Source organism: Dermochelys coriacea, chromosome 19 (genome assembly GCF_009764565.3).
Source record: "Dermochelys coriacea isolate rDerCor1 chromosome 19, rDerCor1.pri.v4, whole genome shotgun sequence".
Classification (NCBI taxonomy): Eukaryota; Metazoa; Chordata; order Testudines; family Dermochelyidae; genus Dermochelys; species Dermochelys coriacea.
Genome location: NC_050086.2, coordinates 12934525 through 12961183, shown reverse-complemented (window position 1 = coordinate 12961183; position 26659 = coordinate 12934525). Strand labels below are relative to the sequence as shown.

General features: G+C 43.2%; 1 protein-coding gene across 2 annotated transcripts; it reads left to right on the top strand.

Annotated features, from left to right (window-relative positions):
• The first annotated feature begins 1110 nt into the window (after positions 1-1110).
• Positions 1111-25218, top strand: SRSF4 (serine and arginine rich splicing factor 4). Of its 2 annotated transcripts, none has more exons than XM_038377490.2 (6): positions 1111-1407; positions 18589-18731; positions 19626-19738; positions 22249-22463; positions 23488-23577; positions 23737-25218. In XM_038377490.2, exons 1-6 carry the CDS (start codon positions 1301-1303, stop codon positions 24572-24574), a joined length of 1506 nt encoding a protein of 501 aa, XP_038233418.1. In that variant the 5' UTR covers positions 1111-1300; the 3' UTR covers positions 24575-25218. The 2 variants fall into 2 exon arrangements, with proteins under 2 accessions (XP_038233418.1, XP_043362125.1); XM_043506190.1 differs by lacking the exon at positions 1111-1407 and adding an exon at positions 18124-18262.
• The last annotated feature ends 1441 nt before the right edge of the window (positions 25219-26659 follow it).

Sequence of the window (26659 nt, the reverse complement as noted above, 5' to 3'; positions counted from 1 at the left end):
CAGTGTGCCACCTCACCCATCCTTCGCCATGGCGCCCAGTGTGCCACGTGACCCATATTCACTGGGGTGCCCCGTCTGCCACGTGACCCATCCATCGCCATGGCGCCATGTGCCACCTCACCCATCCTTCACCATGGTGCCCAGTGTGCCACGTGACCCATATTCACTAGGGTGCCCCGTCTGCCATGTTACCCATCCTTCACCATGGTGCCCAGTGTGCCACCTCACCCATCCTTCACCATGGCGCCCAGTGTGCCACGTGACCCATCCTTCGCCATGGCGCCCAGTGTGCCACGTGACCCATCCTTCACCATGGCGCCCAGTGTGCCACGTGACCCATCCTCCACTGGGGTGCCCCGTCTGCCACTTGACCCATCCTTCGCCATGGCGCCCAGTGTGCCACGTGACCCATCCTTCGCCATGGCGCCCAGTGTGCCACGTGACCCATCCTCCACTGGGGTGCCCCGTCTGCCACGTGACCCATCCTTCACCATGGCGCCCAGTGTGCCACGTGACCCATCCTTCGCCATGGCGCCCAGTGTGCCACGTGACCCATCCTCCACTGGGGTGCCCCGTCTGCCACGTGACCCATCCTTCGCCATGGCGCCCAGTGTGCCACGTGACCCATCCTTCACCATGGCGCCCAGTGTGCCACGTGACCCATCCTCCACTGGGGTGCCCCGTCTGCCACTTGACCCATCCTTCACCATGGCGCCCAGTGTGCCACGTGACCCATCCTTCGCCATGGCGCCCAGTGTGCCACGTGACCCATCCTCCACTGGGGTGCCCCGTCTGCCACGTGACCCATCCTTCACCATGGCGCCCAGTGTGCCACGTGACCCATCCTTCGCCATGGCGCCCAGTGTGCCACGTGACCCATCCTTCGCCATGGCGCCCAGTGTGCCACGTGACCCATCCTCCACTGGGGTGCCCCGTCTGCCACGTGACCCATCCATCGCCATGGCGCCCAGTGTGCCACGTGACCATACGGCCTGCCGCTGAGCGTGGCAGCGGCAGAGACGTGGCTGAGCGAGCGCCGCCCTAGGCAGGGAGGCTCGGTCCTGTTCAGTGTCGCGGCCCCTTCAAAAGGAGCAGCAGGCGGGGCTCCGAGCGCCGGGGCAGGGGCCGGACGTGACGTCATCCCGCCCCTCCCCGCGCGGCGGCGACGTGGGTGACGTACGAGCGGCGCCCCGCCCCGCCCCCTCCGTGCGCGTTACGTCGCCGCCGCCCGCTGCCCCCTATTGCCCCCCCCGCGCTGAGTCAGCCGCCGCCGGTCGCGGTGAGAGTGCGAGGCCGGGAGATGCCGCGGGTCTACATCGGCCGCCTCAGCTACCAGGCCCGGGAGCGGGACGTCGAGCGCTTCTTCAAGGGCTACGGCAAGATCCTCGAGGTGGATCTCAAAAACGGGTGAGCGGCGGGCCCGGGCCCGGGCCCGGAGCGCAGCGTCGGGGGCCCGGCGGGCGAGAGCCGAGCCGGCCCCGGCCCCGGCCCCGGCCCCGGCCCGCGCCTCCCGCCTCCTGCCGGCCCGCGCGCTGAGCTCAGCTCGGCCGGGCCGGGCCTGTGTGCGCAGGCGCCGCCGGGGGGGGTGAGGGGGCTGGTTCGCTCCTTGTGAGTCTGGCCCCACGCGGCGCAGCGTGGAAGGGGGAGCCAGGACTCCTGGGTTCTCTGCCCAACGGCCTGGCCTCGTGGCCAGCGCCAGGGGCACGGGTCTGGGGCCAGGGCTCCTGGGGTCTCTCAGTAGCTTGGCTCCAGGCTTCCCGTGACCCGCAGGCATGTCCTACTCCCTCATTCTTCCCTCCTTTCCCCCCACAGCTAGTAGTGGCGCTAAACTTGGCTGCAATGGGCTGCGTAGAGAGGGGTCCAGCAGAGCATTTCCCTTAGGGGGGGCCGTGTGCCTAGAAACCTCCCTTGCTGAGGCTGTCGCAGCCTGGCAGTGCTGTTCACAAACCTCTTCCCCTCCCCTTTCCTAACTGGTGCAAAGTGATGTCTGGGTTAGAGGCTAACAGTCCTTGATAATGGTCTCAATATTTCCTTTATCTATCGGTCCCACTTAAAGGCTGTGATCGCTGTGGATTGGTACATAGGGGAAAATGGTGTGGTGGGGGAAGGTCACTACTGATCCATGCAGTAGTCCTATATAGCTCCTGCTTACATGTGCAGTTCTGGCAACTGACATCTTGCCATAGCAGGATCCTTTACATCCTGCTATTGCATTGCTTTGCCATCCATCCAAGCGTGGATTCTTAATGTGGACAAAATCGGTGGTTTAGATTCTGGAACTTAGTTAAATGAGTCTTGAAGTTTTTACTTCCCAAACAATATTATAAGTAGGTGACATGAAAAGCCTGACAGGAGTGTAGAGTTAGCTAGGGCTTCATTTTGGGAGTGGGGATGAGGAGCCTCTTAAAGTTAGTTTTTGAGCTAAAAGGAGACCTCAGGATTTAATACTCTATGGTCTTATTGGTGGTTTGGCCTATAAGAGGTTTAAAAGGTGACTGAAGACACAGTCTTTAAAAAACCCACGTGTCTGTCTTTTACCTGCTATTGCACCAGGTAATACCAAAGATTACTGTTACTGAAAGATTTGAACATTCTGTTTTCCAGTTCTACTGTGTACACTTGAAAGCACTCTGAATGCCTGTATAGAGAGTTGGGCTGTTGCTGTCTGAAAACTCCATACAAATGGACAGAAAGGAGCACTTCTTAAAATAGGAGGATGTTTAACTACAAAAATAGGTTGTGGAACCAGACAGTTGTAGTACCTACAGTTCATTCTCTGAAGTTGCCTGGATTTCAAGTTGGTGCTCCTCTAAGAACTTACTGTTTGCTGTCTAGACACATTAGGAACCTAATAGTGGACTGATATTTAGATACAGAATCCCTCTAGGTTACTGCTGTGTCATGTGGCTTTCGCTACAAATGACTGCAAGTTAGTACCATATAGTAGGTAGGCCTAGGCCAGAGATTCTCACATTTTCTCATAATGTGGACTGTGTCCTAACAGCATTTCAGGGATCAACTCCCCACCCACTCCACATCATTAGTAACATCCCTGTGGCAACTACAGTTGCTTATTTGGGAAAATATTTAATATTAATGTGATTAGCTGCTTGAAACTAGGAAAGCTAGCACCATACCAGCCTATGGACCAGCAGCAAATACTCCAGACCACCAGTGATCGATCCATAGACAATAGTTTAAGGATTTCTGACTTTGATGTAATAAACTGGAGGCTTCATTCTGATTCCTAGCTAGCAGGCAATCTACATTACAAATCCCACCATAATAATTGGCCTCTGGACCTTCGCTCTACTTATGTTGGAGATTATAGTCCTTAGCTTGCATTCTTTGTGCTTCCACATTTCCTTTTGATTTCACTTGGGCTGAGTAGGATTGGGATCCGTGTTAGCATCTTCTAGAGAACTGTTATGAAGCACAACTTTTCTTAGAAAGATGCTAATACTATTTTCCTAGATGGCAAAGTGGGGCTTAACCTTGCTTAAAACTTGTCTTCAGAACATTATATAGGCCTAAGGATTGAATGGGCCCTGGACACTGAACCTACCTTTTCTTTCTGGGGCCCTGCAAGTCAGGGTTGAAATGGATGCAAAATTCTCTACGGTTGCTTCTCGGCCCAGTCTGTTAATAAGATTTAAACTTCCAGGGCTCTCTTGGGCATCTTTTTATAGTTTATTAAAATCATTAGATTCAGAATCAGGAGATTCAAAATCAGAGTAATCTGAAGAAATGCACCCAGATTTGAGAGTCAAGTACAAGATTAAATCAAATATTAAGATTTACATGCAACTAGGAAAACAGGATTAGAGAATACTACATATGTGCAAGATGCAGTATGATCACTGAGAAAGTAGAAACCTTAAAGTTTGGAATTTTCTGACTGTCCTGTGTGCCTGATTTATCAACCTCAGTGATTCACAAATGCTAGTTTTTTGCATTAAATTTCCCTGGGAGAGAACTGCTGATTAGTTGACGCTCTTAACTGAAGTTGCCCCAAAATAGAAAAATGTCTGTAAAATTTAACCAGCATCTGTCAAATTTGCTAGATTAGCATGGTCATTAAATGATGCAACCAGCTTTCATCCTGCTTATTTTTCTGCTTCACTGAGAATTATATAAATGCCTGGTCCCAATGCTGCAAATGGACCTGTACAACTCCCCGTGCTCACTGGGACTCTTTATGGGTGCAAGAGGCTGCCCATGGGACCCATTTGTAATGTGGATCCAAGTCTGAAATTTCTGTCTTTCAGCATTTTAAAGAAATTATACATTATCATTTGAACATATGTGCTCGGGAGGAGAATGTTTTTAAAACTCAAAACAGTGGATGAATCTAGTTTGCTCCATTTTCAAGAAAAAAGCCATTCTGGAGAATATATGGAGATCGTCACTCCAAAAGGAATTTAAGAAAGCTATGGATAATTAAAACTATGGGGGATATAAAATAGGAAGATGGAAGTCACCATTGACTGTGGCACCTGCTATTGCTATAATTAAGTTGATCTCTTCAAATAGTTAGGTGGCTCAGCCCTACGTATATTTCTAGGAGTAACTTAACAATTTCTCCTAAAAAAAAAAAAAAAAAAAAAAAAATCCCCTTTTAATTTCAACCTCTGTTTTGAAATCTTTCAACAAACTGTAGTTAACTTGGCTTGAATTTAAAATGGCAGATTGACAAAAATCTACTTTAAAAAAAAATCAGGTGTTATGTCTTTATACCCAGCATAATCTTGTATTGAGTTTTTGTGAGGGTACTTTACAGTTTGCTTTGTTTGCCCTTTGATCCTTTCTCCAAAACTTATTTTTAGCAGCACTTAGCAAATGATTAAAAATTACTGCACAGCGTGTGACTTATGAGATTCTGTCAGTTTCTTCTAGAAAATTGCGGGTTATCTTAACTGCTTAGCCTGCAGGAGATTAGCTATTCAGTATTTTAGCAGTTGGTGAAGCTAAGATTAAATGCATTGGCAGAAAATGAAACTGGAGTGCAATATTATCAGACAGTCCAAAAAAGCTTAGTTGGATCTTGATCACCAGTAATGATGATTAGAGTTTATAATTTAAGTAGTTTAAAGCAGCATTTACCTGAAAGGGGGAAGGGAGTGAAAACCTAGTTCATACTGAAAGTTTCCATTTTAATTCCAGCATCTAGATTCCACTCCCTTAGGTTCCATCTTCACCTTGCTCTTAGCCAGTGTTGTACTGATGGCAGCTGGAGCCATGCATGTCAGAAGTGCATGAACAAGATGCCTGGAAAATTGGGCATTTCAGCTTGCTTTTATCTTTTTAAAACTTGCTAAAAGTAAGCAATAATAATTCTAAGAGTTGGAAACTTTCACTTACAGGGACACCAACTTGAAATCTAATAATTTTTTTTAAGAAAAAAGCTTCTATGTAGGTGCTTATCTGCCCTCCATCTGAGCATTTCCCAAATATTTATGTATTAATCCTCACAATACCCCTGCAAGATAGAGAAGCATTATCCTGCTAAACGGATGGGTAACTGAGGCACAGAGATCAAAGCCAAAAGTGTCAAACTTGGGTGCCTAGAGGTAAGTTCCCAAATCCTTATTTAGGCACATAAATAAGGGTGGTTTGATTTCTGAAGGTGCTCAGCACCCATTAACTTTAAAAATCCGTCAAATATATTGGATGCCACTAAATGGTATTTACATTGATCTAGATGGTAAGAAAAATTTAAGTTGACCTGCAAGTGATTTAGGGAAAATTCTGCTGGTGCCCTTCTTTTCTGCTTTATTAATATGAAGGCCTCAAAGGTGTGTTTCTGCTTGGTTTTTACATTAGAAATACATGGAATGTCCAGTTTGTTCTTCCTCAGCTTGTTGGAAGCTTTCTGGGGTTTCTCAGGGGAATTTCTTTTGAACTCTAACACTTCAATTGAATGAGCAAGATATTTAAATCTTAACAGAAACTTACTTTTTCCAAAGTAGTAACCAGTCACTAAAGTTAAATGCATGTGAAATTTCAAACATTCTAAAAAAATCTCTTCTCCTGTTAATAGTTCACTGTTGTACTCTTGGTTCTGGTTATATGGTTTTACTAGTTCTCTAGTCAGTCTCTATGTTCAGACAGGACCTGAATTTTTCATGTAAGAAGGCAAGCAGAAAAAAACCTTTGCAGGTTGCCTTTATCCCTGATAAAGTGGCAAAACGAGGTCCAGTTTTTTCTCCTTTTGCAGGCCAATTTTAAGGGAGTCTGTCTTTGGCTGTTTAGTAGATTAGATTATGGCATTATTTCTGTGGAGCATGTAGTTGAGTGTTTCATTATTGGGTAAAATCTTGGTTATGCTAATCTTTTCATAAGAACTTTAACTAGGAGTTATAACCAGGAAGATTTGGATGTTCTGTGTTTCTGGCACAGATGCCAATTTTGAAAAGATGGTCAGGTTTAGTGGTTCTTGATGTTTGGATGGCTATAAATATTTTTCCTAAAGAATTCTGAAACTTAGCAAGTTGTGTGCAGAACTGATTACCTCCGTATAGAGGGTTGAAACTATTAACACTTGCTTCTAGTTCAATTTATCGCTGGTGAAGGGTGCCAGACTGACAGCTCTGAACACAGAACAACCTGGGGCCGCGGTGGAGCAGTCCGTCCCAAGGTGTGAGGGGAGTTGTTTCCGTTCCCATTCAGTCCTCACCTTTTCTGCAGAAGCAGCCAACGAGAGGGCCAGTTAGAGCCTGCCTGGTGGGAACTGGACTGAAACCCTCTACTACACAGACCAAACAGCTGTAAGATGGTAATGATTACAAATGTGCACTGTACTTTGAACCAGTGACCTAGAAGTAAGAGGCTCTTTATCCCATTTAACTTTTGGATAAGTAATGGGACAAAATATAGAGTGGTATGTTTTTTCCACTGAAGAGGCTAGACACTTATAGCAGCAGTAAACAAGGAGAGCCAGCATCATGAACCTACCTGGTTTTTTGTAACCCCAGCCAGTGTTCCATGGACCAGTTTGGAAATGTCACTGGTTTTCACAGTGATACCAGTAGCTTGTATCAGTGCAGTTCTTAATGTTTTCAGAAGGTCAAACACAATTTATGAACTCCACAAAAACAGGAATGCATTGCCTTAGGCTGGAGGTAGGATGCACATCATAAAGTATGTGGGAACTACCGTATCATGGCTGAATTCAGTACTTGTAGTTCCTGTAAACTTTTATATGCCGATGCCTTTGACAAGTGTCATGGCCCCTACCAGCCCAGATCACGTGGAGTTCATGGACAGCTTAGTTATTAGCATCTATCCTGGTTCCTGCTTAGTACCTCTCTCCTCCCTCCAGATGTTGGTACCAGTCCCTTTGGAGTTCATAAGTTGGAGACATCACTGTAAACATGTTCTTGTTACTGGTTCCCTCCCCTCTTCCCTTCCAGTTACCACCACTTTTTGCATCTTTTCTCAGTTAGATTTTAAGCTCTGTGGTGCAAGGTGTGCTCAGCACCTAGCGCAATAGAACTGCTATCCTGACTGGGGATTCTTGGTGCTATAATGCACATACCTAGGTATCCAATAAAATAAGCATAGTTAATGTCCTGCATTAGACCACTGACATGTTATGCAGTGTAGCTATCCAAGTGTGCACGGAATTTATAACAATCTAGTTAGTGACAAATCCACAGGTACATTCTAACATTTAATAAAAATCTTTTTTTTTTAAAAAAAAATCAGGAACGCTTCTTAGGCACAGTTAGGTGTTCAGTGTGATACATATTATATACCTGAACTAACAATTCAAAGACAAGATTCTGAAATCGGGAGTAAAGATGCAGTTTTACAAGAACACTTTAACTTGCCATCCACTGTTGGAAGAACCTTACACAGCTGTAACTGTCCCCATGTCCATACTTGTCATATATGTTAGCAGCACATGTAGCTTGACACAGCTAGGAGTCTCTGCTAGAGGGTGAAATCCATTCTACTGCCAGGGGCCTGCACAAAGCCCAATTCCCAGCTTAAATTCTTAACATGTATGTAACACTCAAGGCCTTGTGTTAGGCCTCTGGGAATTTCATCCTAAGGAGTAGCCAGAGAATAACAGAGTTATTGCAGCTCACCAGTCAACTGCATTTGCTGAGATGTAGTAATTACTCAAAATAACAGCATGAACCTAACCCAGAGAATTAGGATCACAGGGTTAATGTGCATGCTCTTAACTCAAATGCAAGAGATGGTAATAATCACAGAGCCTTTTCCCTAGTGCATGTGCACCAGCATTGGTGCCTGAAGGAAGGATGCCGAGAGCTGTTGATTATAGTCGGTGCCATCACAGATGGTGGCAACTGCACCTGTATTTCCCATTTATGGTCCCTCGAAAGCATCCACTCTAAGTCCCCAGTTCCTCAGCCATCACCTCTCTTCGGTTGAGACCCACCTTCGTCTCCCTCGTGACTAGGGTTTTCCCAGGCTGCACAGTTCCCTGCTTACACTGTGATGTCCCCAGCAAGCCAAACTGTCTACACAGGCCAGCATCTGTACTTTGCTTTCTCTCTGAAGGCTATGAACAGCTGTAATTGCCAGCAGTCACAGGTTACCACACAGATATTTATAAGCAAGTGTATTTATTTTGAAGGTGAGAGCATAACAGACAAAACATGTAAGTAAATAAATAAATAAAAGAACCTCCATGCATATCAAAAAGCTTACCAGAGGTCACCCCAGCCTCAGCCTTTCTCTCTGGTAGGTGTCAGTCCTTCAAAGTCACCTGCTGGGTTTTCCCTGAGGTTACAAGTTCATAACTGTCTCAGCTTCAGAACCAGAACTAGCACACCCATCCATAGGATAGTCTTTCCTTTATACGGCTTTGGCATTTGATCTTGAGACTCTAGGAACAGGTGATCAGCAGAGAATGGTCCTCTCCTCAGAGCGTAGCTTCCCAAGGCTGGGTTTTTGCATAACCAGGAGGTGGGGAATTTGCATTTACCTCCTGCTAGAGCAGGGGTGGGCAAACTTTTTGGCCCATGGGCCACATCTGGGTATGGAAATTGTATGGCGGGCCATGAATACTCACGAAATTGGTGTGGAGGGGGTGAGGGCTCTGGCTGGCGGTGCAGGCTCTGGGGTAGGGCCAGAAATGAGGAGTTTGGGGCGGGGGGCAGATGAGGGCTCCGGCTGGGAGTGCAGGGGCTGGGGATATGGGGTGCAGGAGGGTGCTCCTGGCTGGTACTGAGGGGTATGGAGGGTGGAAGGGGGATCAGGTCTGGGGCAAGGGGTGGCTCAGGAGTGTAGGCTCCAGACAGCGCTTTCCTCAAGCAGCTCCCAGAAGCGGCAGCATGTCCCTTCTCCGGCTCCTACGCAGGGGCACAGCCAGGCAGCTCTGCTGCACGCTGCCCCGTCCATATGCACTGTCCCGCAGCTCCCATTGTTCCCGGCCAATGGGAGCTGTGGGGGGCTGTGCTTGGGGCGGGGCAGCATGTGGAACGGAGGGTCCTGGCTGCCCCTATGTGTAGGAGCGGGAAGGGGAGCATGCTGCTGCTTCCGGGAGCGGCCCCCAACCCTGCTCCCCAGCTGGAGCACCAGAGCGGGGCAAGTCCCAGACCCCTCTTCCTAGCGGGAGCTCAAGAGCCAGATTAAAACGGCTGGCGCACCAGATGCAGCTCGTGGGCCGTAGTTTACCATCCCCTGTGCTAGAAAATACCCTGGTGGCAAACACTTGACATTGTTTGTCTTGTATGTCGATTTTTGTCTGGAACTTTGTTCAATACAGTCCTTTTAAGTTTATAACATTTCCCAGGGTTCACATCACATTGCCGCCCCAGAGAGGTTACATGCAATCCTGGCCCACAATAATACATGCATGCATTTATTATATTGCACTCCAAAAATAGTTAATTCAGTAAGGTTTTTCTAGGACATTGAAGGAACTTGCAATATTGGCCACAAGTGCTACAAGTTAATAATACATAATGATGGGAATTGAGCCCTGTCTCTTAAAACTGTTTTTAAATTGTCCCCCTTCCCAATTTTCTGCAACTCTCTGAAACCAGTAGTAGTTTCAAGTAGTTTCCTACGCCCCCATGGCCAGCTGTTATCAGAATCCCCAAAGGCTCTCTAGGCCACTGCTATCATTTCAGCTCTTAGTGTAAGGCTGTTTGTTGGAAGGTTTGGGGGAGTTGGGGCACCTGCCTGGCTTTCAGTATGTCACATGTTAGTAGGAAACATGCATGGTAGCACAGAGTTAGGATCATGGCCCTGTTATATAAACAACCAACAGATTCAATGGCACATTTCTCACTTATTTCAGAAGCTCCTAGAGGCTGGTAAAGAAGTCCCTTCTTTGGCATTTACCATATATATGGATTCAATGGTCCTACAATGACTTGAACAAACTAACTTCCTTAACTGTTACTTCTAGAAACTGTGGTCTGGTGCAAGAGTAGGTGTTGGGGAAACATGGGTTCCATTTCTGGCTCTGGCACTGGTTTGCTATTACCTTTGGTAAGTCAGTCTCTGTACCTCCATTTCTTCACTTGAAAAATGGGGTTGTTTACTGATCATTTACTAGGCACATTTCAGAGAAGGACAAAGATGAAGTCCCCCTCCCCATAGAATTCCTCCACCTTTGTGAAATGCCTCAAGATCTGCAGATGAAAAAGCACAGTAGGAGCCAGGAATCTTATCATTTTTTCACCATTTATGCTGTCTCTCTCCTATTTGTATTTAGCTTAGCTTGGCCAAAATTAGATTAGTCTTTGACTTTCATATTCTCCTATGCTACCACTATAGTGCAGTGTGTGTGTATACTGTAAATATTCTCCCATTTCATTTATTGCTTATAGGCTCAGTAAAAACGGTCTTTAAAAACAAAACCTAACCTTTGGGCCAATTTGATTGGAAATTGGCCTACTTGTTTAAAAGACCAAGTCCTATTTATGCAAACTCTGTAAGAAAAGGAGGATTGTCTTTAAGAAGCTTTGGTAACAATAAATATCAGCTGAAGTCTTTCCTATAATCATAGTCCCAGTGTGTCCAATTCATTACTTTTTATCCAGCTGCAAGGATGTCTTAATGGCAATTAAATACATTCCTTATTAGCTGAAATCATTACAAATTCTTATACTCTATGGACCCGCAGTCACCTTGAGATTTGTTTCCAGAAGATCAGTTCACTTAACTTCCAGTAATAGGCAGTTTTAGCCATTTTTCCTTCATTTTCAACAACAGACATGAAACAAAATTGAACTAAATGGTACCATTTGCTCTTCCCATCACCATACTTGAGATCTCTTGTGTAAAATGCTCTTGAACAATTTGTGGTTAGTGTCCAGTCAAAGCCAGAAGATGAGCAGGAGTGTTTGAAATCTGCAAAGTCTTTTGCTGGTCCGAGAGAGGTGTCCGAGCTGAGTTTCGGCTCCCTCCTTCAGTCTGCGGTCTCGTTTTGGCTTTGTCTAAAATGAGGGCCAAGTCTGTCTTTATAAGGAGGGCTGATCAGACTACCCATCTAAACTTAAAGGAACAGCATTTTTCTGCTCAGTGAACAGAAGACTTTACACAAAAAATACTTTAACCAGGAACTCATTTCATACCTGTATCTCTAGCTCAATATATCTGGAATATAAAACACTTGTTAATTCATTGATTAAATTGCATTTAAAATTGTGAACGCAAAAGTAACCTTCCTACAGCAACTAACTTGGCTTCAGTACACATTCTGTATCTCAAGACATTTAACCACATAAAATATATCGAGGCATACTTCATAATGGACATATATGCAGTGTGTAATTTTCAGATGTTTAAATTTTAAAATGTCCTGTCTCCTTCAAACTTACTGCTTGACTTTCTCTTCGGCAGCTGTTTGCATGACATTTTCAAGTTTATTTCAAAGTTCAGCCATTTATAAGTGTCTCATTTGTCAGCAGGAAAAGTCTCTCCTGTTCCCTCTTTCCCTTCTCCACTACTCATAGTTCAAAAATATGTAAGAGAAAAAATTTCACCTTTAGGGAGAAACCAAGCCCTGGTGTCTGAGTTAGGTAGAAGTACAACTGAGATAATGGAAACTTAATTAGCACTTGCTGTCAAATGGATACTGTAATTTAAAAAAGCGTCCTTGTAGAAAGCTAGGTTGCTACTTTAAGCAGCATTTAAGAGTGATTTCATGATCCATCATCTCACAGAACCCTTGTAATTCCTTGGAAGAGCTTTCCTACTAATTGAATTCATTGAATTAACTCGTGTCACCACATGTAGAAAATAACTGCAAGAAAATCTCAACAGATATAATTAGAGTATTTCCAGCCATGGGCAAGAATACTGATATTTTACCTGACCTCACCTGTGCTAGTTAAGTGTTGCCATCAGAGCAAGTAATACTTAACACAGCACTTTGCTCAGCTTAACCTGTTTCTGCTACAGGTGTTTCCTCAGGCTGTGCCTATGAGAAGAAGTTTAGGGAATTTTCAAAGTCCAGATTTGGGAAGCATGCGAACTGAAACTGTGGTTTCGCTGAAAAGAAGACCGACAATACTGTACCTAGGTTTTCTTATTCTATTTAGAATCTCATTAGAGTCAAATGAAATACTAAGCAATCTTGTCAGCAATATAAATTTGCAGTAACTAATTAAGCCACAGGAGATCACAATCCCAGTTGAGTCCTGATGTAGACCCATGCAACTCCATTGAAGTCAGTGAAGTTCTAGCATAAACTGGCGGAGGGGAGAGTGACCATTTTCAGATTCCGTCTGAAGCATGTGATTTTAGATCTCTACCAGATCTTGATCTGTCAAGGGCTCCAGAGCTGTCCATTCACAAGCACCAGGAAAACTTGTTGGTACCTCCTGTGTCTCAGAAACTGTCTTTCAGTACATTGGTGTATGGAGAGGAGTATGTGGGTCTAACTGCTATGAATCCAATGGCCTCAAAGCATCATATAGATGGAGGAATGGCAGAATAAATGGAGTGAATTTCCTGTTAGGATTTGGGACCTAAATGGGTTAAAAAAATCCCATTTATTTTCAGCTTTAATAAAAAGCTCCTTCAGGTGGTTTAATCTGTTGAAATTGGTTAGAAATAGGGGTGTGTGCTTTTGCAGGTTTTTTTTCTGTTTTTGATACATGGAGAGTAAAATGATTCAGTTTCACACAATCTGAAGTAAATGGTATTGAAGCTTTTATTAGGTAGTTTTATGGCATATTTAAAGCAGTAACAGTAGACATTTAAAAGATTTACTTGCACTACCACCTTATAACAGCAGATTCAATTGCCATAGTTAGGGCTGTGTCAGCAGTTGTCGTTTCTTGTGGTGTGAAACTACACTTCGAGGTATTCTTAGCTCATGGTATTTAACCCATGTGGTGTGATATACATATATTTTAAAGGAGGTGGCTCAGTATTACCTCTTTTCAGAGTAGCAGCCGTGTTAGTCTGTATTCGCAAAAAGAAAAGGAGTACTTGTGGCACCTTAGAGACTAACAAATTTATTAGAGCATAAGCTTTCGTGAGCTACAGCTCACTTCATCGGATGCATTTGGTGGAAAAAGCAGAGGAGAGATTTATATACACACACACAGAGAACATGAAACAATGGGTTTATCATACACACTGTAAGGAGAGTGATCACTTAAGATGAGCCATCACCAGCAGCAGGGGGGGGAAGGAGGAAAACCTTTCATGGTGACAAGCAGGTAGGCTAATTCCAGCAGTTAACAAGAATATCAGAGGAACAGTGGGGGGTGGGGTGGGAGGGAGAAATACCATGGGGAAATAGTTTTACTTTGTGTAATGACTCATCCATTCCCAGTCTCTATTCAAGCCTAAGTTAATTGTATCCAGTTTGCAAATTAATTCCAATTCAGCAGTCTCTCGTTGGAGTCTGTTTTTGAAGCTTTTTTGTTGAAGTATAGCCACTCTTAGGTCTGTGATCGAGTGACCAGAGAGATTGAAGTGTTCTCCAACTGGTTTTTGAATGTTATAATTCTTGACGTCTGATTTGTGTCCATTCATTCTTTTACGTAGAGACTGTCCAGTTTGGCCAATGTACATGGCAGAGGGGCATTGCTGGCACATGATGGCATATATCACATTGGTAGATGCACAGGTGAACGAGCCTCTGATGGTGTGGCTGATGTGATTAGGCCCTATGATGGTATCCCCTGAATAGATATGTGGACAGAGTTGGCAACGGGCTTTGTTGCAAGGATAGGTTCCTGGGTTAGTGGTTCTGTTGTGTGGTGTGTGGTTGCTGGTGAGTATTTGCTTCAGATTGGGGGGCTGTCTGTAAGCAAGGACTGGTCTGTCTCCCAAGATCTGAGAGAGCGATGGCTCGTCCTTCAGGATAGGTTGTAGATCCTTGATGATGCGTTGGAGGGGTTTTAGTTGGGGGCTGAAGGTGATGGCTAGTGGCGTTCTGTTGTTTTCTTTGTTGGGCCTGTCCTGTAGTAGGTGACTTCTGGGTACTCTTCTGGCTCTGTCAATCTGTTTCTTCACTTCAGCAGGTGGGTACTGTAGTTGTAGGAATGCATGATAGAGATCTTGTAGGTGTTTGTCTCTGTCTGAGGGGTTGGAGCAAATGCGGTTATATCGTAGCGCTTGGCTGTAGACAATGGATCGAGTGGTATGATCTGGATGAAAGCTAGAGGCATGTAGGTAGGAATAGCGGTCAGTAGGTTTCCGATATAGGGTGGTGTTTATGTGACCATCGCTTATTAGCACCGTAGTGTCCAGGAAGTGGATCTCTTGTGTGGACTGGTCCAGGCTGAGGTTGATGGTGGGATGGAAATTGTTGAAATCATGGTGGAATTCCTCAAGAGCTTCTTTTCCATGGGATACCATCATAGGGCCTAATCACATCAGCCACACCATCAGAGGCTCGTTCACCTGTGCATCTACCAATGTGATATATGCCATCATGTGCCAGCAATGCCCCTCTGCCATGTACATTGGCCAAACTGGACAGTCTCTACGTAAAAGAATGAATGGACACAAATCAGACGTCAAGAATTATAACATTCAAAAACCAGTTGGAGAACACTTCAATCTCTCTGGTCACTCGATCACAGACCTAAGAGTGGCTATACTTCAACAAAAAAGCTTCAAAAACAGACTCCAACGAGAGACTGCTGAATTGGAATTAATTTGCAAACTGGATACAATTAACTTAGGCTTGAATAGAGACTGGGAATGGATGAGTCATTACACAAAGTAAAACTATTTCCCCATGGTATTTCTCCCTCCCACCCCACCCCCCACTGTTCCTCTGATATTCTTGTTAACTGCTGGAATTAGCCTACCTGCTTGTCACCATGAAAGGTTTTCCTCCTTCCCCCCCCTGCTGCTGGTGATGGCTCATCTTAAGTGATCACTCTCCTTACAGTGTGTATGATAAACCCATTGTTTCATGTTCTCTGTGTGTGTGTATATAAATCTCTCCTCTGCTTTTTCCACCAAATGCATCCGATGAAGTGAGCTGTAGCTCACGAAAGCTTATGCTCTAATAAATTTGTTAGTCTCTAAGGTGCCACAAGTACTCCTTTTCTTTTTAGTATTACCTCTGTATCTCTGGGTTGCGTGAGATGATTTTAATGGTCTTTAAAAACAACTATCACCCCTCAGTGATTTTATAAAACTTTGCTTACTGTTTATAAATAAATCCGTGAAAGTTTTCTCCAGAAATCTATTTCTCTTACTCATTTCCCCCCCCCCCCATCCATCACATGAATACCTGTTTGTTCTAGGTTTGCTTGCATGTTGCATGTTACGTACTGTTTTTATTGAGGGTATGGGACAAATATTAAAGCATTCTTTTGGGGGTGGGGGGAAGGAGGAGAGAAGGTGTAACATGGTACCTATCACATCCCACTAAGCAAGACTTGTCCTGATCGTATCTTATGTGGGAAAACTTCAAGGAAAATTCAGGTTCTGTAGGAGGTGGTGTCAGTGACTCCGTAGACTACTGCATTCTCCAGGCAGTCCTAAACCAGTGCTCAAACCTGGTGTTAGATTTTGCTTTGTTGCTGAGGGTGCCCTATTTTGGTGTGAATGATTTGAGTACTCATCATGAAAAGTACCCTTGATGCTTTTAAAAAGAGTAGGTTTGTTGAGCTGGTATTAGGACCACGTTCACATAATCCTGTTATGCAACCATGAAATTCGCCACCCCACTCTTGAAGTTTCAATAAAAAATATCGTTAATTTCTTGTGTCAAAAACTTTGTATGGTATTACTGGCACCTAGGGAGACACCTAATCAAGGGTTGGAGTAACTATTAATGTAGTGTTACAAAGCAATTGAGTTTCTGTATCAGAGTAAGGGGATATTGCTTTATTTGTGCAAACAGAAGAGGAATGGGGTAATGACAAAGTAAAGCTGGATTGATCAGTTTCACAGATGTATTTAGTGCTGTGATTAAACAGTTCCAAGCCACAGTTCAGCACATGTTGCCCCCCTTCTGAGGCCAGCATTTATTTGCATGAAAAAGCAACTACGATGATGCTTGCAGTGGCCAGAGACGAATTTTCATGTAAAATATTTAATCAAAATGTTTCATGTTTGCATAGTAAGGATCTTCTAGTGTTAAATGGGTATTAAAGGAGGAAATGAAAATGTTCATAAACTAAACTACCCAAGCTAAGAGATCCGAATTTGTGTACACTTAAATTTACATATGTTTACATTTGAAACCCAGATGTATCAAAACCATTTCCTCCTTTACTTGCCTGCTCAGACCTTAGTTCAGGATTCTGTTTGCCCTACAGCAGCCAGAGATGTTGCAGCCAGCTGAAACGGGGCTCCCTGTACTGCTGTACGGGGCTGTGATGCCATCAGCTATTGCAGGGGAGACTCTGAAGCCTGAACTTGGGTCTTGGAAGGTAAGTAAAGGGGGAATGGATTTCAAATATAGGTGATCTTATTATCTGAACCTAGATTGCTTGTAGTTTCTGGTATGTTCCCCCCCCACCCATTTGGATAATTGGGGTTTACTAGTATTTTGTTGTAAAATATCTGTGTTTATATAATAGTTCGATTCCATTACTACTTTGAGGGTCAGGAGATCTGAGTTCTTTTCCCGACATTGTTGCTCTACGGCCGTAGGCATGTCGCCTAAGTTATCTGTGCCTCAGTTTCCCATATGTAAAACGGTTGATTATGGGTGGCAAAAAAAAGGAAAAAGTGTCCATTTTTAATTTCAAGATTTTCAACCATGTCCAATTATGATATTCACCTTCCTTTTATGAAGTTTGAGATCAGTATAACTTTTTTTTTTTAAAAACTTACAGCCACTATTCTCAAATCTGAGTGACAGAGGTTAGCTATTTTGTAGCTTTTCCTTTTCATTGATCTCAGTGGCACCTCTGTAGTTTGGACCATTTATGGATTTAGATTCCTGAGTCTCAGCACTCGCATTTGAAAATGTTGGCATTAGCTTTTCAGTGCATCTTTAAATCAGGGCAGCAAGTGGTTTCCAGTCTTCTGTGCCGCTCCTAGAGTGTTGCTGTCTTGCAGCAACTAACAAACAGTGTGCTCAGAAATGCCCGCTCAAATTAAAGTCTTAGTTTTAAGATTCACTTCCTAATTGGCATCTTCCCACTCCTTTCTCCCCATGTGTGTATCCAGACCCCTGAGCAAAGCTGGTGCAGTTTTTCTTTGAAGCACAAACTAAGGCCCTGATTGCAACCTGATTTACACTGGCTACTATTACTGTGCTTAGCCTCTGAACCTCAGTGGAATTTTGCATGGATGGTTTTGTTGGGGACTCTATCTAAAGGTCGGTCTTACGACTAACAAAACACCGTAGGGCCAATTCTGCCGCCACTCTGCACACAGCTCCCAGTTTCAGGACTTGGGATTTCCACACAGCCAGCACTTGCAGGATTGGACCCATACATATCCTATTCATGTGTTTCATTCATATCAAATGTTAATTTCTAGGTGGCTTGATAGAGCGGTTTGAGTGGTGACTTTATGGGAAGCTCTTTGGTACAAGGCTAACTTGAAAATCCTAATGACCTATACACCCAACCCCATTGCCATAACATCTACTCACATTACTCAGACACCTCAGTACTGTCCACAGTGGAGAGGAACATTACCCAATCTCCCTGATAAACTCCCTTTCTTGACATGCCTTAATACTTTACTGTCTTGTAGCACCTTCTGTTTCAGGAGCTCAAGCCATTTGCAAACACTGATGTGGGTGAATACCTCTGGTTCAGAGTTCGAGGAAACTGAGATAGTGTGAGATTACCTAACTTCTCGCAAAGCCTGTGACAGAACCAAGAATGGAACCCAGGTCTCGTAATAAACCAGTCATGTTCACCAGAACCACCAGACTGCTCTAGCTTTACTGTAATAAATGATGAAAGAGAAGTGTAGCACCATGCTTTGTAGGCCAACAAATTGGGGAGCCTGTTTGTTCTGTGGCCTGGGACCCTTGGTCAAAATCTCCCTGCCTTTGGTCCTCGAGAGTTGGCTACTGATGGTCGTTAAAAGTCTGGTGCTGCCTTATGTAGCCAGGCTCCATGGGCAGTGAAAGTACATATGATATGAATTGCTCTTGGTGAATATCAGTATCCTGGGCTGTGCAGCTTTGCCTAAGTTACTTTTATCTCCTCCTAGGTATGGCTTTGTTGAGTTTGACGATCTGCGTGATGCAGATGATGCTGTTTATGAGCTAAATGGTAAAGACCTTTGTGGGGAGCGAGTTATCGTTGAACATGCCAGGGGCCCACGACGTGACAGCAGTTATGGTTCTGGACGCAGTAAGCACTAAAATGCATTTGTATCTCAGTGACTTTTTTAAATTAAGATATTTCACTAAAAAAAAAGTAATTTTTTTAAAAAGACAGTCATGATATGAAGTTTGAATAATTTGTTTTTGTAACTTAATGTAAATATTTGAATATTTATCAATTTGCTAATTGTATGATATTTTTAATTTACTTAACTGATTAATAAATGTATGAACACAATTTCTTGTACCATTATTATTAATTTGTTTGTTTATTTTCTAAGTATTTGTTTGTTTGTAATGTGATTTGTTTAACATAGACTTAACAAAGACCTCAATGTTTTAATTAAAAGAGTCCTTTGAGGCTAAGATGACTGCCTGTTCCATTTGCTGACCTTGGGTTACCTTTCCATGAGTGGCTTTGACCTTTGTGGCCCTTGGCTGACCAAAAAAGGAAGCCATGTGACGACCGCAACCTTTTCCCATTAGACCTGGGTGGTGAGGATCCCAAGGGTTAGAGACAGATGAGATTAAACTGAAATAGGTGCCTGAAAATCTATATTCATATCAGATATTCAGAAAACCTTTAATCAATGTAAGTAACATTAGTAAACTGGCTTTAGTGATTTGGTTTCTTGTTTCAAAAACTTTTTAATAACTTAAATTTAATTGCATGTTAACTGTAACTGTAAATATAATTATACATCCTTGTAATTATGGGCTAGTATTGTAGTTATATTTTTTATTGTTTTATCTCTAATTTTATGTTTTAAAGGAGGAGAATCTAGCTTAGTCTAGAGGGTGGGGCAAAGATTAAATGTATTTGCTGACATATTGGGCAGAATAGTTTATTTATCTGGGGTGTAGACTAAGTCACTCCACCTCCCTAGCTGAAGTATTGCTGTCTGCTTGTCACCTCCTAAAGGTGGATATGGTTATAGAAGAAGCGGAAGAGATAAGTACGGTCCTCCTACCCGTACAGAGTACAGATTGATCGTGGAAAATCTGTCAAGCCGTTGCAGTTGGCAAGATTTGAAGGTAGGGGGCCCTTTTCTTTATTCTGCCTGAGGTTGAAGATCAGAAAAGGCCTAAATGACGTGGTGATTGTGAAGCCAAGGAAATTTTGTGTGATCCTGTGGCCGTTGCACCAACTAAACATTGTTTGTTGCGAGGGAACACTCTATTTAGAACGGCTCCAATCATATCCTGTATGCTGGAAATATTTGACTACTTCAGAAGCTCTATTCTCTCATTTTAATAAATGTAAATTCATTCTCTCTCTCATACGCACCCACACTTGAGAATACATGTTTGAAGTAGTACACATATACAAATACACGTATTCAAAAGTTATGTCATTATATGGAATCATGAGACGTTCCACTTCATTTACATAATGTATGTTGTAAATGGATTTTTGGGAGAACAGTAGTATTCTCATTTAACATAAGCTTGTGCGCGTATGTAAAGACTAAAACAAATAAACAAACTTGCCTTTAAAACTCTGCCAAGTCAAATCAGACTTTCATCAGACCTAGGAATTGAGTCCTATCAAATTTGAAGTTTCCTCCATCCTTCTGAGGTACTGGTGTTGTGTGAAAAAAGTTTCAAACTTTAGCCAAAAGACTACATGTTTTCATGTGAAAACTCCTCACCCATTTTTGAAGAAACTTTCAGAAAAATTTGCTCCCAGACTGGAAGAGATCATACAAAATTTCAGTCAAGTAAAATTTCTCAAATTGTAAGGAGCTGAAAATGACTCTGTAATAGAAAAACTTGGGTAACTCTAACTATAGGCCACAGCACATGTAGTGATTATGGGGGGAGGGGGTAATAAAATGTCATCCAGTAGCTGCTTGATTACCCTGTGCCCTCGGTTGTGTAAGAGGTTAAATTTTTTTATAAAGAGCATTCTTATGATGCTGATCAGCCGTCATCCCAGCTATGGATGGTTTAAAAACATTTGCTTGTTCTTCAGATGACTCTTTATTTTGCGCTTTTCTCCTTGAATTACCAAGAATACATGTTCTCACTTGCTGAAAATTTGCAAGTGGATCAAAGGTCTGATATTTGGATCTGAGTGGGAGCCAGGAATGCCAAAGAGCTAAGACACCCTCTGTACCCTTGAGCAAATCACTGAACTCCTTTGCCTTAAGAAAAGTAGTACTTGTGGCACCTTGGAGACTAACAAATTTATTTGAGCATAAGCTTGAAGTGATCCGATGAAGTGAGCTGTAGCTCGTGAAAGCTTATGCTCAAATAAATTTGTTGGTCTCTAAGGTGCCACAAGTACTCCTTTTCTTCTTGCAAATATAGACTAACACGGCTGCTACTCTGAAACCTGTCCTTTGCCTTAGTTTTTCTGTTGGTAAAATTCAGATAATACTGATCTACATCACAGGGGTATTTTCAAGCTGAATTAGTTCATAGTTCAGATATAAAGCGTATCATCAACTGCTTATTCTGTGAAAACTCTAACTTACTACAAACCTGTCATGTAGGTCTGGTTTAAATAGCATTTTATGTTGAGAACACTTTAAACCACCAGTAGCTTGTCTTCAAAGTATATTTTTTTTTAATACTGGAAGCAATTGGAGCATGTTATGGAGTAATCCCTTGCTGGATTCAGGTTTGTGTGGGGGCAGGAAGGCAGCTGAGTTAGCACTAAAGCATCTCAAGACAGGAGTCTGGCAACTCAAGAACTGAAAATGATACTGACCTCTACACGCTGTTGGTACTGCAGCCTGAATCAGTGCTGATTGAAAGTCAGCACCATCTGACAGGCTGCTTGGGGAAGGACAGAATCTGTGTGGTCCTGGTAAACAAATGTGTACATCACAAAACCCATCACCACATTGAGCAGTCTAAGAAGGGAGGCCAGGGTGTAAATGAGCTGGAAAATGGGGCCTCCAGGAGAAGTCTGAAGTACACTCGCTAGGCAGTAGGGTGAAGGAAGCGTGCACTGTTGCCTGTGCTGTCCCTGTTTTGTTATAGGGCTTCAGTCACTTTTTACTGGTTCCCTTTTTTAAAAACACGGCTTCTTAAACTTGAAGGTAAAAGGTAAAAAATCTGAGTGCAAATCTTATGTTTTTAAATCACCTCAGTGAGAAGAAATTTGCTTCAATCCAGAGCATATTGTACTGTATCAAGGTTACCCCTTTCAAATAATAACTTGCCTCAAAATTACTGCTGCAATGTCTTTACTTGTCTTGTTCAGAAATTTGGACCTGCTCCTGCAAAAATGCTTTTTGGATAAAATTCTCACTAACATCAGTGGGTCCTTGCTGATCGGTTGTGTTTATCTTGTGTGGGCTATTGAGCACAATTACAGGAACCTGCAGTAATCATCATTAGGAATAAGAGGGTGCAAAAGTGAGCTGTTCTCCTCTCCTCCCCTCCACTCCACCCTTGCCTCAGGCAAGCCAACCAATGCTGCTTTCTGCATGCTAAAGAAGAGATGAAATGAGCAGTGAGGGGGAATAAACAGAACCAGCGTGAAACCCTAAATCTGTGGATTCAAAGGCAATGTTTTTGTCCTTTCCTCCCAGGATTATATGCGTCAGGCAGGCGAAGTGACATATGCAGACGCACACAAAGGGAGAAAAAATGAAGGTGTGATTGAGTTCAAATCCTATTCGGATATGAAAAGAGCCCTTGAAAAGCTGGATGGGACAGAAGTGAATGGCAGAAAGATTAGGTTAGTGGAAGACAGGCCTGGATCCAGACGGCGCCGCTCCTATTCCAGAAGCCGAAGCCATTCGAGGTATGTTTGTCCATAATACAGCTGTGGCTCTTACAGTCTAATTGAATAGCCAGTGCCAACCCATGGATGCTTAGAGGTACGCTGGGTCCCCAGGAAACGGAGTTTTTGGTGACAGCCCAAATCAGTTGGAAATAAATGACTGCGGAAAATCGGTTCACCGCTCATTGGATGGTGTGATCTGTGATGGACACTTTTTAATACCTGATATTTGTTTTACCATAATACCTAGGAGTGCCAATCACTGACTCTAACTCCACTGAGCTAGACGCTGCGCAAATACTGCAGTGCTGTAGGGTTCTTGCCTAAACTGTATGCCCTTTACCACAGTGTGAAAGGATGTGATAAGTGGCAAAGTAAACATACATAAGTGTCCGTAAAACTCCTTCTTTTTGAAAGTTCATAAATTTCCCACTGTACCATTTCTCTTCTGGGAGACACCTCCTGCTCTTCTGTAGAGGTTGGCTATTTATATGGTGTGCGCAATATGGCACAAGAAAAGGGCTTCAACAGAAAGAAAGGAAAATCTTCATGTTCAACTCTCTGTAGGTTAGTAGTGTTGGATTTTGTAAGATACCCGGATCCTTAAATTTACAGGCAAAACTGGAAGCTTTTACTCCTGGAAAAATATGTTCTGCTTTTTGGGAAAAATCTCTGCTTAGGGGAAAGAGGAAACACTGCTAGACCCAGGCACCTGAGCTCATTTGGAAAGACTTAGTTCCCCTACCTACAAACCATTGTGCTTCTGCTTCAGATTGGCAGCCCTGTTCAACTCCAGAAGTGGCGGCATTTCCAGTATATAGGAAAGAGAAATAAGATATTGTGCTGTGGTGATTTATAGGCATTTCTAGAGTCCCCATCTATACTCTGTAAGATGCTTTGGGATCATTTTGTCTCAAAGTGGAGAGAATGTTACTGATGTGCTATCGCTCTTCTTTAGTCACGTGGGTTTTTATTGAATCAGGATTAGAGGTGTTTCTCTTTCCATGGGCTTGGAATGACTTAATGCCAATTCCTTTTGTTTCAGGTCTCGCTCTCGAAGCAGACATTCTCGTAAGAGCAGGAGCCGTAGTGGCAGTAGCAAAAGCAGCCATTCCAAGAGTAGATCAAGATCCAGGTATACTTTTGTGGGGGAGATCCTGAGGACGTGTAAGAGGCATCGACCTAACGCTGCAGCATGGGCGTTGCTTCATTTGTTTACCAAAATTTAATAGCAAATGAGAACCACGCCATGCTCAAAAGTCTGATATGTCACCATCCACTTGTGCATTTCCAGGTCTGGGTCCCGTTCTAGAAGTAAGAGCCGTAGTCGAAGCAAGAGCCGTAGTAGAGGCCAAAAGGAAAAAAGCCGGAGTCCAATCAAAAATGATAAAAGTAGGAGCCGCAGCAGGAGTGCAGAGAAAACCCAGAGCAAAAGTAAAGACAAAGCGGAGGATGCTGTCCAGAACAACGACGACGCAAAAGCAAAGAGCAGGAGCCCCAGCAAGGAAAAGAGTAAGAGTAAAAGTAGGAGCAGGAGTGGAAGCAAGGAGAGAGTGGAGGAAGAGAAGGAGAGCATGAGGAGGAGGAGTAGGAGTAAGGAGAAAAGTAGGAGTAAAGAGAGGGAAAAGAGCAAGGCTAGGAGCAGGAGCAAGAGCAGAGAGGAGAGTAGGAGCAGGAGTCGTAGTAAGAGTAAGGACAAAAGGAAAGGAAGGAAGAGGAGTAGGGATGACAGCAGAAGTAGGAGCAGGAGCCACAGCAAGAGTGAGAAAAGCAGAAGGCGCAGCAAGCGAGACAGCAAATCTAGCAACAAGAAGAAAAAGAAGGAAGACCAAGAGCGGTCCCGGTCCAGGTCTAGGTCTAGATCCAGATCCAGATCGGAGTCCAAGGAAAAGGAGCATCTAAAACGAGAATCTGACACAAAGGAGGTAAAAAATGAGGGTGAGGAAATGGACAAAAGTCATGAATCTCGATCCAGATCTAGGTCAAATTCTAAATCCAAACCAAATGTCAAATCAGAATCTCGCTCCCGATCAAAGTCAATTTCAAAAACTAGGTCCCGGTCCAAGTCTAGATCTAGGTCTGCCTCTAAATCACCATCCCGATCTAGATCAAGATCTCGTTCGAGGTCCTAAACTTGCTGCAACCACACTTGAAACTATATGAAAAGTCTTTTGTACATGTTTGGTAGTTGTAGCACAAGTGATTGAAGTAGAACATGTCAATGCTGTACATTTTTAACTACCCTAATGGTGTGTCTGTAATCGTTCAGTACAGGACTCCCTTTCTGCAATGCCTTCTAGATCAAGGCTATGCAGCTCATTTGCTGACTTGTAGAAAGATCCCCTTTATAACACAATCCTCACAAGAACACCAAAATCGCCTTGTTTTCCAAGAACAGCCTTACAGAGAGGGAGCACTGTACTTCGATGGGTTTATAAGGTTGGAATGATGACTGATAGGTAGGTATGGTGACTTCAGCTATTTTTGCCCTTGAACTGATGCCCTTTAATGTATGCCATTTAGTGAAAGTGCTAAGTCTTAAGTTTCATACTACTTTTGGTTTCATATTTTTGGATTTACAGAGTTGTGAATAGCACAGTCAAGAAAATAGATACCTGCAGTAACCCATAGGGGAATAAAAAGTAGAGTTCCATATTCTGGTATTGTGACAATATCCTTGTTTTATATTAAATTTTTTTATTTTATTTTTCCCCGTCTTGCAAAGTACAGTGATCCCTGTTTCCATGAAATTTGAATAAAGACTATTTTTGCTTGATGACATTTAGTGGTGGTTTAAATGAAATTATGCCGTGTTTAGCCACTTTACAATAAAAAAAGGAACATGCAACAATTTAGCCCCAAAATATAACTTCTGGGTTCAGAAAACCCCAAGACCATTAGAAGAAATGTCTTCCGGAACACTTATTTTAAAATATCCAGTGGAAATAACTTTTCTTGCGTTGCTTGGAATGGCATAATTGTATAGAGAAGAGAATTATAGTGAAACTGACAAACCTGTTTTCATTGGTCAAGTTGAGTGAAATACGAACCTTTCATAACCTAAGGAAGAAAATGTTTTGTTCTTTTTACTTGAGTCCCTATAAAGGGACATTGGCAGCTTAAAACATTTTCAGACAGAGGCGATTTATCTACTATTGATACAGCTAACATCTAAAATAGCTTAGCTGAGAGACTGGGGCAAAACATGGTTTTGTTTTGTTTTACTGTGTGCAACACTTTATACAGTCAGTTCCATTGTTTCCTCTGTATAGTCAGTCTCATTTGTACAGGTCTTCTGCATAGCAACAGAGCAGAGAAAAACATTTGGTAAAATAGAACCATAACTAAATCTATTACAATTGGGAGGAAGTTTCAGAAGCAGTTTCAGATACTGCACCTGCTCCTTGCACTGCCTAGATTTAGGTGATGGGGTTTCAGTAGTTTACTTGTATTAAGTCATGGTTAATGTGGAAAATCCACTTTTTTTTTAAAGCAGTCATCAGAATTGTGCTACAAGAAAGTTGTAAAAGGACAGATGCGGCCTCTTGGGAAGCACACAATACCTGTGTCCTGATGGCTGCTTTGGCATACATTCTTTCCAACTTCATAGCCTCATGGTTCATATTGACCATTCTCAGTAGTATGGTGAGATGGGTTTGAGCTGATACCAAAACAGGGCCCCAGCATCTTACAGCAGGTGAATTGTGAGAGAGGCCTCTTCATGTAGGCCTAGCAAGGGGTGTGTGCTGGGGCAGGAGATGCTAACTTTGGAGAGAGAAGGAAGCTGCAATGGAATGGGGGTGCAGGCCATGTTGGGAGTGCTAGAAGGTTCTCCCAAGCTCCCTTGCACGTTTCCTCAGAACACCTCATGGAAGAAAGCATGTGACCCTAAGGTGTAAAAAAAAAAAAAGAGTTTACACAGAGTTTTACACACCACATAGTTTTAAGCGGTCATTTTTAGGGCCATCGGCACTGGCAGAGAATAAACAAATAACTTCACATATTAGACAACAGTTTATTAGTATAAAATCATATTAGGGTCACTTTTTAACAACATAAGGCTTTTTTCAGAATACAAAATAAAACGTTGTCAGAGCTTAATAATGGTACAGGGGCCAAAACCCTACAGCATTAATTCGTTTACTCAATGCAGTCATTCTGTAGACCACGCAGCCATGATGGATGTGTGTGCCCGTTCAACTGCCAGATGTGGAAGT

Excerpts from the sequence above, each read along its gene's own strand:
- SRSF4 (XM_038377490.2), top strand. The coding sequence starts at position 1,301 with ATGCCGCGGGTCTACATCGGCCGCCTCAGCTACCAGGCCCGGGAGCGG. Across the intron at positions 1,408-18,588 it reads GAGGTGGATCTCAAAAACGG|GTATGGCTTTGTTGAGTTTG; the intron begins GTGAGCGGCGGG and ends ATCTCCTCCTAG. Across the intron at positions 23,578-23,736 it reads AAGAGTAGATCAAGATCCAG|GTCTGGGTCCCGTTCTAGAA; the intron begins GTATACTTTTGT and ends GTGCATTTCCAG.